The sequence below is a fragment of the Neomonachus schauinslandi genome, chromosome X (genome assembly GCF_002201575.2).
Source record: "Neomonachus schauinslandi chromosome X, ASM220157v2, whole genome shotgun sequence".
Classification (NCBI taxonomy): Eukaryota; Metazoa; Chordata; class Mammalia; order Carnivora; family Phocidae; genus Neomonachus; species Neomonachus schauinslandi.
The window spans coordinates 56,442,836-56,458,245 of NC_058419.1; the positions used below are offsets into that span (position 1 = coordinate 56,442,836).

General features: G+C 37.0%; 1 protein-coding gene across 1 annotated transcript in view; it reads left to right on the plus strand.

The window, feature by feature from the left end:
- CHM (CHM Rab escort protein) overlaps positions 1-15,410 on the plus strand; it is a 209,070-nt gene that overhangs the window by 122,463 nt on the left and 71,197 nt on the right. Inside the window, exon 9 of the mRNA XM_021691815.1 lies at positions 3,918-3,995. Within this exon, the coding sequence (XP_021547490.1) occupies positions 3,918-3,995 (78 nt within the window). The remainder of the gene's footprint in view (positions 1-3,917; positions 3,996-15,410) is intronic.

Here is a 15,410-nt window from a genome sequence, read left to right on the forward strand (position 1 = left end):
TTTATCCCTAAATGTTGACATGACTTTGATTTTTTTTTTAACAGCAGGAACAACAATTAAAACTTAAAAAAAAAAGACAAACACTTTATTATAAAAACAAAATTAGTTTCAAATATTTTATGAAATTAGCAGTATTTTCATTTTTTTTATTTCCAACAAAGTAAATCTACTTTCATCTTTTTTGGTTTTTCATAAAAAAAGTCTTAGCTAAAATGGCTGAGGTATGCTATGGAAGCTGAATTCTGGACACTTTTCTTTATTGGCTGATGTTACTCTCACTTGATTTGGTTAAACCAATGTAGAGGTAGGAAAAACAGTTGAAATATTTCCAAACTTTTCTTTAGTACATATGAGGCTTTATGGCTCTCTGTTGCTGTTGTTTGTCATATTTATATAAATGGATTTTCATTAATTACTGTTTAGCCAATAACGATTATAATATTCTGTGCTTTTCAAGAAATGGTAATTTGCCTCCCTAAACAGTAAGAGGGCTATCGAGATCCCTTTTTCTTACCCCATAGAAGTGCACAGTGTCTTTGCAATGCCAACATAAGGGAGATCTTGGCCAACATGAAATAACAAAATTCTTTAGCCACTCAAAACTCTTGGCTAAGGCAATTTTGTATTTCTTAGCAGTTCTCCAAAGCAGCTGAACAAGAATATTAATATAAATATAAATCTGCAGTGGTTGAAAAGATTTGTGAGCTTTTTTATTCATGATAAAACCTCATAGAGTAGAAAAATTCCTGTGGAAAGCCTTTGGTACAGTGGCTAGCATTGGGTGACACAGATTCTGATAAAAACACAAATATATTATTCCATCTCCATGTAGTACAACATAGACTCGTACAATGTTTTGTATTTGTATTTCATGATACTAAAACATTGAAGTTAAAAAAAAAAACATCCACACAAACCAATCCTAAACATTCTTTACATTCTTGTGTTCCTTCTATGTAGTATATGTCCACTACTGTTAAATCGTGTTGAAAACCAGGTAATTTGTTGATGGCTTACTAAAATAAACAGTTAAAGATGCCTCTATTGCATCTTATATTTAAATACATTTTTCAGAGGCCTCATTTACCCTAAAACTTAATAGAAATTAATTTTCAAACAAAGGGATACTTAATATATACTAAAGTAGCAATGTATTTCATAAATAGTGTAATATATAATGAAAGGAGGTCTTTGTAAAAAAAAATACATTTAATTTTAGTTAAGTGGATTTCTCAGGCTTTTGTTCATACCATAATAGTCTATGGCATGATATTTTATGATTTTTTTAACTTTATACAGCTTCTGATTCTGAACTTGATCCCCTTGCTTTTCTTGGAATGTGGGAAGATATTTAAAAATTGTTTTTTCCTGAGTGGGGGGGGTTGGGGTGTGTGTGTGTGTATGTGTGTGTGTGTGTGTAAAAACATGGACCAGTATGACTGAAATGAAAAACTCTGTAGGTCAGTCAGTTGGTTATCGCTATCTATAGCTGCTTACAAGGAAGTTGGAAACACTGATGCTGCTACTCAGGTAACAGAGATCCCCAGGCAAATGAGAATGCTGATTGTGTGATTCACATTTTTAACTTGATTGTCCATTTTGGGACTTAACCTAATTTAGCCTATTTTTAGTGGGCCAGTAATATTTCATGTGAATGTGGCCTCTTTCAGTATCAACAGGAAATTGATGGTGAAGGTTGGACTGATTATCTCAGTCACATCAATTTCACTAAATTGGTATTCCCCTACCAACAACAGGGGTTAGAATACCACCTGGGAAATGTATCTAAACAGTCTAATAGATGATTTTTTTCTAATCCTCTGTGGGATCTGTCGAGTGCAGTGTCTCAAATAGTACCAGGTATACCAGACAATTAATAAATATCATTCTGTAACTTGGTATGTGACTGGTGAACAAGATTAGCAAGAAGGGAGAATATCTTGTAGCAGGTGCCCTGGGTAAAACTTGCAATCTAAGGGTTTTTAAGCACGTGAAATTTTGCTTGCATGCTCTAATGTGCCATTTCTTATATTCTAAATTTCTCAATGGAAAAAAACCCCTGATCTATGCCGTCCTATACCAGAATGAATTATTACCTAACCTCATCTATCCTAACTAGCTTGGTCATGTTCAGTAAAATGAATTAAACTTAGAAAGATAATAGTATTATGCCATACTTGGTGAATGTCACTTATCTCTACTATTTATATTTTTCATTATAATCTGGTTATGAAATATTCCAAGAATGCTCCAGGAAGTACATAGAATAATATAAAGGTCACCATGTAGCCATTCACAGTTTTGTCAAATCTTAACATTTTGCCGTATTTGTTCTCAATATATTTTTTTAAGAAACTGAACAATTGAAACTTCCATTGTAACTTTTACTCCCTCTCTTCCCAGAGATAACTACTATCCTGAATTTGGTGTTTATAATTCCTTTAAATGTTTCTGCACTTTTACTACATATTTGCATATGAAGTTTTGAAACTTTTTATAAATGACATCACTCTGAATATATTCTTCCCCAATTTGCTATTATCACTCAATTTTTATGTTTTTGCCATTTATCCATGTTGATAGATGGGAATGTAGTTCATTCATTTAAATTGCTTATAGTATTCCATTATACAATGTGAGAGGTTAAGCCAACTGTGCAGTTAGAGGATGCAGTCCCCGTAAGACTGTCCATACTTCAGCTACCCAACCCCATTTGTTGTGTCTGTTAATCCTCACTCAGGCTAAGGTATGTTTCTTCATGTATAATTTTAGATTATAAACATATCATAAGGGGATTCTGTCTGTGGCTCTTTCATGTGGCTTCATGTCGCTCCAGAAAGTTTTAGCAATTGCTTCCACCAAGTCTCCAGAGGTACTACTGACCCAGAGCCACTTTTCTTTCATGGTGTTTTATTGGTTAAGGGTTTCTTGGATCATGTAGTATAATTTCAAACCCCCGACCTGTGTGAGGACAGACCACTGGTTATAAATACAGAGGTATAATCTTCTCCACCCAGGGCTTTGGATAAAACCATTTTTTCTTTTCTCCCTTTTGTGGTTAAGTGGGTTTTCACTGAAGTGTAGTCCTTTAAGGATCCAGACATTATGAGAGAATATCTCATTTTCTACTCCCTGCCTTACTTGGATCTTAAGGACTCTCCTGTCCCTACGTAAGCATTAAAACCCAAGCCCTTAGTTTCATGAGATAGGCAAACTCCTTAGAACTTCTGCAGCATTAACTCATGTGCTTACTGCTCTAGTTTTCAGTTCCCAGTGTAGTTTTTGCTTACTTTTAAGGTAAGCAAAATATCCAGGGGTCTCCCAGAGTCTTCCCTGCTTGTTTCCTCCTTAAGACTTCTCTGTGGCCACTTTTTTTTTTTTTTTTAATTTTACAGAGAGAGAGACCCACAGAGTGAGCTTACATGAGTGGGGGGAGGGGCAGAGGGAGAGGAGAGAGAATCTCAGGCATACTCCCTGCTGAGCACAGAGCCTGACTCCGTTCAGTCCCCAACCATGAGATCATGATGTGAGCCAAAATCAAGAGTCAGATGCTTAACCAACTAAGCCACCCAGGTGCCCCTCTGGGGTCATTTCTGTTGGGGGTCTCAGACATTACCTCTTGAGGCTATTTGTAGTTAGTAGGTGGTTTGGGGGAATAGCTGAGCTTTAGGGATACTTTTGGCTTGATCATAATTCTAGGCTTGCACATTGTATTGTTAGTACTGGTACCTCTTGCTGCATCAAAATATTACTAATCTTACTTCTAAGGGATTCTTAATACCATGACAGAGAAAATAATAAGTTATCAAAATTCTTTTTCTGTAAGATCACTTATTAAATGGAAGATATTTCAAAGAAAATGCTACCTTAATTTTCAACTCAAGAATCCTAATTCACGCTTTCTATTCTCTTCCTAGGATGTGTGCAGTGTTTGGTGGAATCTATTGTCTTCGCCATTCAGTACAGTGCCTTGTTGTGGACAAAGAATCCAGAAAGTAAGGATGATATGTTACGTTCCTATAGTTGCACCCCAAGCACAGGTGAAAGATGCTAAAGTCAATTTAAAAAAAAATGATTCTTCAAAGATCCTCCTTGGTATTAATATCATATCAACCTTGATTAAAAGTAATTTGTATTTAGATCCTCCAGAACAAGAAAGTGAGTTCAGAATATAGAAACTAAATTAATTTCCCTGCAGTATAACTATAGCTCCTGATCATCCAAGCCTGGAAGACAAATCATTTCAGCTGCCGGGGGTGGGTAGTGAGTGATGTTAGTTTTCCTTGTGGCCTTACCTCCTCTAATTGATTTTTATCAGATGACAACAAAGCCCTCTGTTATTGCATTTTTAAAAATGGAGCTCACCTAAAGACTCATGAGATTAATCTCTGCTGATAATACATGTCACTCCCAAGAGAAAAAACATTTTAATGACTTTTTAGGTAGATTGTTGTCATAAACTATGCTACCCTGTTATCTGAGGATAAATTCTTATACAATCATACTAGGCCTGCAGACTGGTTTAGGTTTGAAATAAGAATGTACCTGCTTTTAGAAAATGCCAAGCACTATCTATTTATGTCTATGTTTTTATGTTTCAATTATATTTTTCTAGGATTTATTATTTAGTTACTAAGATACACCCTTGTCTGAATTACACTAAGTAGTAGTCTTTGATTTCTGTGTTTAAATTAAAACTGGATTAAGTTTTAGGAGCTGTTTAAATTACTATGTATTTTTCTTTCTAGTTACGTGTTGTTAAGCATCTAACCTATATCTCTAATATGACTATTTTTAGGGGTATATAAAGAAATGGTATTGTTCAGACCATAAAATACTTTAATATCGTGAACTGGAAGCTTAAAAATAGAAAATTTAAGCTGTTTTATTTTACAGTAATTTTGTATAGTCTAAGCGGCATAATTTCTTATAGACTAATTATAACACGAAAAGCTGGTATTTTGAGATATGGTGGAGAAAAATTCAAGTCTAGAACATGTAATATTTAGACAGTGAATTTGACTTAGAAAGTAATTCTCTAGTATAAGATAATATAAACACACAGTTTAAAGGCTTGTATGTAAAGTACTTTTAGCACCTTAATGCAAAGGTACCACATAAATGAAAAATGATAATGTATAGTGAAAAATCTTTGAAGGCCCAGGATATTCATATACTGGGTCATGAATAACTCTGTGGAGGTTCATGAAGGAATTGTTGTTTTTAAGCCTCTTAGAGTCATTTTTCCTTATATAGTCATTTTGAAGCACGAATGTGTTCCCATGATGGAAAGCCAGATAGTGAATTATTTTTATTTGGTGTTTATTTACTTACATCCTTTTACCTTTTTTGGGCCCAAATCCAGTTCTACTTGTTACTCTTAGTGACAAGAAGAATTTACATGGCTCATGTTTCTTTTTTTGGAAAATGGCTACATTAAGTACAGTAATAACATTTGTTCAACTAAAGGTTACATTTACCTTAACTTTGATGTAGTTTTTATTATAAACTCTGAAGAGAGGAATTCTTCCTTGCAACAAATAGCTGGGGGCCAAGGGTCTAAAGACCAAACATTGGTAGTTTTCAAATTTTAATGTGCCTAAGAATCACCAGGTAAACTTGTTCTGTTCTTGTTTTTGTTTTAAGGGAGATTTCTGTGCCTCACCCTCAGAGAGTGAAATTGGATAATGTGGTTAGAATGGAGTCAGGGAACTTGCAGTTTTGAGGAACACCCCAAATGAATTTAATGTAGGTGCTCCATAGATGACACTAAGAAACACTGATCTGTAATGTAAAGTTCAGGATCTAGCCAGTATTCTAGGATAGAGTGGGAGCTTTAGATCTTAATCCATTCTAGGCCCTTATGAAAATGATTCTTCCAGATCTATTGGAGTCAAATATGAATCTTATTTATTTTTTTGTTTTTTGTTATTTTCTTTAAGCTATAAATGTGGTTTTTTCCCCCAAGTTTTTATTTAAATTCCATCTAGTTAACATAAAGTGCAGTATTACCTTTAGGTGTAGAATTTAGTGATTCATCACATACAGTACCCGATGCTCATCACAAGTGCCCTCCTTATAGCCATCACCTGTTTAACCCATCCCACCTCCCCTCTAATAACCATCAGTTCTCTATAGTTGGTCTGTTTCTTGGTTTGTCTCTCTTTTATTCCCGCCTATGTTCATTTGTCTTGTTTCCTAAATTCCACATATGAATGAAATCATATGGTGTTTGTCTTTATTTGACTGACTTATTTCGCTTATCGTAATAGTCTCTAGCTCCATCCATGTCATTGCCAATGGCAGGATTTCATTCTTTTTGATGGTTAATATTCCATTGTGTATATATATATACCACATCTTTATCCATTCATCAGTTGGTGGACATTTGGGCTCTTTCCATAAATTGGCTATTGTTGATAATGCTGCTATAAACATCGGGTGCATGTAGCCCTTTGAATCAGTATTTTTCTTTCCTTTGGGTAAATACATAGTAGTATAATTGCTGTGTTTTAGGGTAGTTCTATTTTTAACTTGGTGAGGAGCCTCCATACTATTTTGCAGGGTGGCTGCACCAGTTTGCATTCCCACCAACAGTGTAAGAGGGTTCCCTTTTCTCTACATCCTCACCAACAGCTCTTGTTTCCTGTATTGTTAATTTTAGTCATTCTGACACGTGTGAGGTAATATCTCATTGTAGTTTTGATTTGTATTTCCCTGGTGATGAGTGATGTTGAGTATCTTTTTATGTCTCTTGGCCATCTGTGTGTCTTCTGCCCATTTTTTAACAGGATTATTTGTTTTTTGGGGTGTTGAGTTTGATAAGTTCTTTAAATATTTTGAATACTAATCCTTCCTCAGATAAGTCATTTGCAAATATCTTCTCCCACTCCGAAGGTTGCCTTTTAGTTTTATTGATTGTCTCCTTTGCCATGCAGAAGCTTTTTATTTTGAGGAAGTCTCAGTAGTTTATTTTTGCTTTTGTTTCCCTTGCTTCAGGAGACATATCTACAGCCAGTGTCAAGGAGGTTACTGCCTCTGTTCTCCTCTAGGATTTTAATGGTTTCCTGTCTCACAGTTAGGTCTTTAATCCATTTTGAATTTATTTTTCTGTATGTTGTAAGAAAGTGGTCCAGCTTCATTCTTTTGCATACTGCTATCCAGTTTCCCCAGTACCATTTGTTAAAGATACTGTCTTTTTTCCATTGGATATTCTTGCCTGCTTTGTTGAAGATTACTTGACCACATAGCTGTGGGTTCATTTCTGGGTTTTCTATTATGTTCTATTGATTTATGTGTCTGTTTTTGTGCCATTTCCATATTGTCTTGATCACTACAGCTTTGTAATATAACTTGAATACTGCAGTTGTAATGCTCCAGCTTGCTTTTCTTTTTCAAGATTGCTTTGGCTATTTGAGGTCTTTTGTGGTTCCATACAAATTTGAGGATTCTTTGTTGTAACTCTGAAAAATGCTGTTGGTATTTTGATAGGGATTGCATTAAATGTGTAGGTTGCTTTGGATAATATAGGTATTTTAACAATATTTGTTCTTCCAATCCATGAGCATGGAATGTTTTTCCATTTCTTTGTGTCATCTTCAGTTGCTTTCATAAATGTTGCATAGTTTTCAGAGTACAGAGCTTTTACCTCTTTATGTTTATTCCTAGATATCTTATGGTTTTTGGTGATATTGTAAATGGGATCGATTCCTTGATTTCTCTTTCTGCTGCTTCATTATTGGTGTGTAGAAGTGCAACAGATTTCTTTTTGTTGATTTTCTATCCTATGACTTTACTAAATTCGTGTACCATTTCTAGCAATTTTTTGGTGGAATCTTTTGGGTTTTCTGTATATATAGTATCATGTCATCTGCAAATAGTGAAAGTTTGACTTCCTCCTTGCTGATTTGGATGGCTTTTATTTCTTTTTGCTGTCTGCCGAAACTAGGACTTCCAGTACTATGTTGAGTAGCAGTGGTGAGAGTGGACATCCCTGTCTTGTCCCTGACCATAGAAGAAAAGCTCTGTTTTTCCCCATTGAGGAAGATATTAGCTGTGGGTTTTTTGTATATGGCCTTTATGATGTTGAAGTATGTTCCCTCTATCCTATTTTGTTGAGGGTTTTTATCATGTTGTACTTTGTCAAATGCTTTTTCTGCATCTATTGAAAGGATTCTTACCCTTTCTTTTATTAATGTGGTGTATCATGTTGATTGATTAGCAAATATTGAATTGCCTTAGGAGCACAGGAATAAATTCCACTTGATCGTAGTGAATGATTCTTTTAATGTACTGTTGGATTCGATTTGCTAGTATTTTGTTGAGAATTTTTTTTAATCTATGTTCATGAGGGATATTGGCCTATAGTTTTCTTAATTAGTGGAGTCTTAGTCTGGTATTGGAATCAGTGTAGTGCTGGCCTCATAGAATGAATTTGGAAGTTTTCCTTCCATTTCTAGTTCTTGGAGTGGTTTGAGAAGAATAGATATTAACTATTTTTTAAGTGTTTGGTAGAATTCCACTGGAAAGCCATCTGGCCCTGGACTTTTGCTTATTGGGAGATTTTTGATTTTTTGGCCCTGACTCAGTTTCTTTGCTGGTTATTGCACTGTTCAAGTTTTCTATTTTTCTCTCTTCAGTTTTGGTAGTTTATATGTTTCTAGGAATTTATCTGTTTCTTCCAGGTTGTCCAATTTGTGGGCGTATAGTTTTTCATAATATTCTCTTATAATTGTTTATATTTCTCTGGTGTCAGTTGCTATTTTTCCTCTCTCATTTGTGATTTTATTTATTAGGGTGCTTTCTCTTTTCTCTTTGATAAGTCTGGGGTTTATCAATTTTTAAAATTTTTTCAAAGAACCAGCTCCTGGTTTCATTTATCTGTTCTATTGTTTTTTTTTTAGTCTGTATCATTTATTTCTGCTCTAATCTTTAGTATTTCTCTTCTTCTGATGACTTTAGGCTTCATTTGTTGTTCTTTATCAGCTCTCTTAAGTGTAAGGTTAGGTTATTTGAGATTTTTCTTGCTTCTTGAGGTAGGTCTGTATTGCTGTATATTTCCCTCTTGTGACTGCTTTTGCTGCATCCCAAAGGTTTGGACCATTATGTTTTCATTTTCATTTGTTTCCATGTATTTTTTTAAACTTCTTCTTTAATTTCCTGTTTGACCGATTCATTCTTTAGTACCCTTTAGCCTCCATGTATATGTGGTCTTTCCAAATTTTTTCTTATGATTGACTTCAAGTTTCATAGTGTTGTTATCATAATTATGCATGGTATGTTACCTGGTATGTGATCTGTTCTGGAGACTGTCCCGTGTGCACTCGAAAAGAATGTGTATTCCCCTGCTTTAGGATGAAATGTTCTGAATATATCTATTAAGTCCATCTGGTCCAGTGTGTCATTCAGAGCCACTGTTGCCTTCTTAATTTTCTGCTTAGATAATCTATCCATTGCTGTAAGTGGGGTGTTAAAGTCCCCTACTATTATTGTATTATTATCAGTGAGTTCCCTTATGTTTGTTATTAGTTGTTTTATATATTTGAGTGCTCCCAAGTTGGGGGTGTAAATATTTACAGTGGTTAGATCTTCTTGTTGGATATTGCCCTTTATTATGATATAGTGCCCTTTTTCATCTCTTATTAAAATCTTTGGATTAAAGTCTCATTTGTCTGATAGAAGTATTGCTACTCTGGCTTTCTTTTTCCATTTGCATGAGAAATGTTTCTCCATCCCCTCACTTTCAATCTGCAGGTGTCTTTAGGTATAAAATGAGTCTCTTATAGGTAGCATATAGATGCGTCTTAGGTAATCCATCCTGACACCCTTTGGGTCATTTAGTCCATTTACATTCAGAATAATTATTGGTAGATATGAATTTAGTGCCATTTTATTATTTGTTTTGTCATTGTTTCTGGGGATTTTCTCTGTTCCTGTATAGTCTTTTCATTTTTGGTCTTTCCTTCCCACTCAGAGAGTTCCCTTTACTATTTTTGCAGGGCTGGTTTAGTGGTCATGAACTCCTTTAGTTTTTGTTTGGGAAACTCTTTATCTCTCCTATTCTGAATGATAGCCTTGCCGGATAGAGTATTCTTGGCTGCAGATTTTTCCCATTCCGCAGTTTTAATTTATCATGTCCCTCTCTTCTAGCTTGTCACTCTTCTGTGGAGAGATCTACAGCTAGCCTTATGGGTCTTCCTTTGTTTGTTAGGGATTTCTTTTGTCTTACTGCTTTTAGGATTTTTTCTTTATCACCATATTTTGCAAATTTACCTATAATATATCTTGGTGTTGGCCTGCTTTTGTTGATTTTGATGGGAGTGCTCGCTGTCTCCTGGATCTGGATGTCTGTTTCCTTACCCAGATTGGGCAGGTTTTCAGCTATTATTTCTTCAAATAAACCTTCTGTCCCCTTTGCTCACTCTTCTCTTCTGGGACTCCTATGCTACAAATGCATTATGTTTAATGGAGCCACTGAATTCCCTAAGTCTATTCCCATGATACATAATTCCATAATTCTTTTTTCTCTCTTTTGTTCAGTTTCATTATTTTCCATTATTCTGTCTTCCATTATCACTTTTTTGTTCCTGTGCTTCTTCCATGCTTGTGGTCATAATATCCTGTCTGTTTACAATCTCAGTTATTGCATTTTTCATTCTAAGTGATTGTCTTTTATCTCTGTCGTAAGGGCCTCCCTGAAGTCTCCATTCTTTTCTTGAGCCCAGTCAGTATCCTTATGATTATTCCTTTAAATTCTCCATGCAGGCATATTACTTTATGTGTTTCAAATAGATCTCTGGCTGTGACCTCTTCTTGTTTCGTTTGGGATGAATTCCTCCATCTTGGCCTTTTGTCTAAGTCTCTGTCTTCTTCTTTGTGTTAGAAAAGCCCATTATGTGTCCTGCTCCTGAGAGTAATGGCTTTATGAAGAAGAGGTCATATAGTGTCCAGGACCTGGTGCTTCAGGGAGTATCTCTGGTGTGTGCTGGGTTTCACTCTGCTGCTGTGTTTTGGCTTTTCTGCAGAGGATCTCCTTGCCTGCAGTGGGGATTGTTTGGTCCTTGGGCAGAGTGTGGCAAGTTTTAACTAGGGTAGTGCTCTGGTCTGCTTGTTAAATGAGACCTGATGCTACTTCCTCTAGAACTGAAGCCTTGCAGAACTCTCTGTTTGGGAAATGTAGTGTTTTCAAGGTTTTCTGCTGGTCTTCTGGGGAAGGGGCCTGCTGTGTTGGGACTTAGGGACACTTGCCTGAGAAAGTGGTACAGGCAGAGTTCAAGGGGGTGGGACTTGGTATAAACAGGTTAGTCTGACAGTGTTGGCACTGTGCTGTTGACTGAAGCTTGTTTATGCTGAGTGGCTGGGGAGGGAAATGGTGCCAGCCAGCTCCTTTATCCCCAGAGAGGGATCTCAGTGCTTATTGCTCTCAGAGAACCACTTTCAGAAGAGTATTTGTCCCAAGCATTTTTCAGATCACTGTTTTCATACTGTCTCTGGGTTGCTTGCTTGCCTGGAGCAATGCACTGCACTTTGGGCTCTATCCCAGCCAAACATGCAGACTTTTATTTTTTTATTTTTTTAAGATTTTTATTTATTTATTTGACAGAGAGAGACACAGCGAGAGAGGGACACAAGCAGGGGGAGTGGGAGAGGGAGAAGCAGGCTTCCCGCTGAGCAGGGAGCCCGATGCGGGGCTCGATCCCAGGACCCTGGGACCATGACCTGAGCCGAAGGCAGCCGCTTAACGACTGAGCCACCCAGGTGCCCCCGCAGACTTTTATTTTATTATTTATAAAATCAATTAATTAACATATAGTATATTATTAATTTCAGAGGTAGAGTTTAGTGATTCATCAGTTGCATGTAACACCCAGTTTTCATTACCTCACGTGCCCTCCTTAATGCTCATCGCCCAGTTACCCCATCCCCCCAACCCACGTTCCCTTCAGCAACCCTCTGTTTGTTTCCTATAGTTAAGAGTCTCTTATGGTTTGTCTCCCTCTCTGATTTCATCTTATTTTATTCTTCCTTCCCTTCCCCTATGTTCATCTGTTTTGTTTCTTAAATTCCACATATGAGTGAAATCATATATTTGTCTTTCTCTGACTGACTTATTTCACTTAGCGTAGTACCCTCTAGGTCCATCCACATCATTGCAAATGGCAAGATTTCATTCTTTTTGATGGCCGAGTAATATTCCACTGTATATTCCACCTGTTGTCTATCCATTCATCTGTCAGTGGACATCTGGGTTCTTTCCGTATTTTGGCTCTTGTGGACATTAAGCATGTAGACACTTAAAAGTCCAAACTTTAGGGAAGTGCTGTGGTGGGAGCCTGTTCTGGTCTTTTGGAGGAGGGTCTCACAGTGTTGGGAGGCCTGCACATTTGACTGAAGGGCAGTTGCACAGAGCACAGAGGAATGGGATTTGGAGCAAGTAGGCTAAACTAAGCCAGTTGGGGGCAAGAAGCCCTTAGGAGGTGTCTCTACCTGTGGTGGGGGGTGGTAGAGGGAAATGGTGACTACTGCTGGTTCACCACCCCCCCCCACCCCGCCGGGAGAGGAGGAGACGTGTCTCTGTGAATGCCGCCTCTCACATAGGTGCTCCAGGAAGAGAGAACAGTCTCCCCTTGGGCCTTAGGTGATCCTCAGATGAGCTGTCTGCCCTCAGGTTGTTTACCTGTCATCTCTCCAGGAGTAGGGCAGTGCCCTCAGGGCTCTATCACAGCCAATCCAGAAGTCCTCTAAAACTGCAGTCTTTGAGCCCAGTTGGTTGCAAAAACTCACAAAAATCAACCCCTCTCATTTTCCCAGCCAGTGGCTTTGGGGAAGTGTTCTTGTGAGTTTCTCTCTGTGCTCCTTTCTTTCTCTTACCTTTCTGTGCAACCAGGGCTTCCTCCCTTCCACAGCACCTGTGATCCATTTCTCCCCCAAACCACGTCTCTGGACTTCCTACCTTCCTGGATGTGGCCTCTTCTCTCCCTGTAGTTGTGGAGTTTATTCTTTCAGTCCTCAGGTCAATTTCTTGCTCATTCAGAATGATTTGATAGTTACCTAGTTATGTTCGAGGGAAGAGAGAAGCCTAGGTTCCTTCTGCTAAGTCACAAACAAGCTCCTCTCCTGAATTTTAAATAGCAGACATACTGCTACTTACTTAACATTTTGTTTTATGTCTTCATGGAAAGACCTCAAACATAACAATTATTGCCCAGTAACTCCTAAGGCAATCATGGTCAGGTAGCCCTTGAATGAGAGAAAACCTGGAACTCCATCACTGCTGTGAATGACAGTGAGCAAGTCACTTTTCTCTGGGCCAGTTCCTTTATCTGTAAGATGAGTTAGATGAACTCTCCAGTAATCATTGAGTTTACTCCCATATATAACGTGCTTTGACTGTGTTAATAAAAGTACTTAGAAAGTACTTAGTTTTTCCTTAACATTTATAAATAAATTATCCCAACATGATTTATAAGCTTAAATATAGACCATTCTTACATACTAGGTAATCTTCAGTCCCAGTGAGAAATAAAAAAAAAAACTTCTGTGCGTATAAATGAAAGAGCAAAATGTCTACTTAGACCATCATATTATTTTATTAGACCTCCCATTTTCCAATGAATATTTTTTTTATTGTCCATCTTGGTTGTTTAAGATACAGCCATTTTGGATTCTGCTTGTGATTCTCTTACTTGAACATTTATTCCAAGCCACAATTATTTACTTCCTTAAGAATAGAACAGTTTTTAAATTTGACCTGCATTCATAGTATTCATGATACCTCCAGTAGTCTCACGATAGTGTGTTGCTTAAGTGATCTTTAAAAGTTTTAAGAGACCACCAGTACTTAAAAATTTTAAATTCATCCCCTTCACTAATAATTACCAAATTTATAATAATTTTTTGCCTTTTTAATAAGAATCCCATTTTGTGAAGTCAAACAGTCTCTATAAATATCTAAAGCTAGCATTGATTAAAGTTGACTCGGGCTAATTTATCTTTCCCAAACACTGCTTTCATGTTCAAAATCAAATACTTAAGAGAGCTACCAGTAATAGTGTTGCAGGATTACAGGGTTCTTGTCTCATGGAGTTGAAGAATGAATCTCGTGGACGCAAACGGTTGAAGTGAAGTGAAAGTTTATTAAGTAGAGGTGAGAGCAGAAAGGAAAGAAAACTCTTCTAGAGTGTGAGGGGGCCTGAATGGATTGCCACTGAGGGCTTTTAGTGGCAGTCTTTTATTGAGAACTGACTGGGAAGCTTGTTTCCTTGAGATTCTTGTGCCATCTTGGTTTGTTCCCTTATCTCTTGTTCAGCTTCTTCTCAGCGTCTCCACCTGCCGGGAATAGTTTTAGAGCCTAGTCAGGGGAGTCAGGGGCCTCCTATCTCTCCTACCTATACCTTAACCCCTTCCCTATTTATGAGACAGGACCTGTGGGCAGAAAGAGCTATACTGGAATTGTGAGGAGTGACTGTATATTTTTTAATTAGTGGGGGCTAGGGATAGCACAAGTCTCCAAGGAATCCGGAAGCAAGGCTATCAGGACCTTGAGGGGCCAGCTGCTGCCAAGATAAGGTTACTTTGAAACATGAAGACACTAAGGCAGCCATGAGTTCGTTGAGGAAGATCATGCTCTGAATGTTTCAGGTACCTATCAGTGGGCTGCAAGCTGTAAGGAGATTTTAATTTAAGTTACATTTCTTTTGCCTTTGTTTCCCACATCAATAGGAGTTAATTTGTCAGGACTTGACTATAAAGTGAGGGATAATTTTTTGAGGGAAAAAATCTTGAACTTAATATTTAGACATATCCAACATACATTTCTTTTTAAGGAACCCAAGTTCACTTAAACTTTAAATTGTTTATTTTAAGTGTAATTAGAATATTAATAAAGAAATCAGCAATGATTTGCATTTGTCTCCTTATGGTCTTAGATTGCTCTCTTTTCCTGTTTTTCTGTGTGGAACACTTGGCATTCCCTTTGGTGTAGCGAAGAACTATTCATGCTTGAGTTCTAAGGTCTAAGTTTATTTCCTGATTCCACAGGCTAGATCAGAACCCTCTGCTGGCCCCCTGAGCCAGGTCCCCTTGTACGATTGTAAATTCTATGTAAGAAAAGTCAGGATCTCATGACTGTATGTCCAGAAGCAAAGCAGGTTCATATCACCCATTATACTCGGTAGCTGTGTGTTAAATGAATGAATGAATCTTAAAAATCTGATGATAATCTTCTGGTGATTTCTTTTTACCATCCATTGAGTAAAGCTGTAGAAGCATAAACGATCATAGCATTGAATTCAGTGTGGTGATTACACATCAATGTATTGTACAAACTTTGAAAGAAATATAGAATATTAACCATACTTACTTTCAGATAGGTCTTATTTTTCATTTTTGTTTAGTTTGCTTTTCCTGAG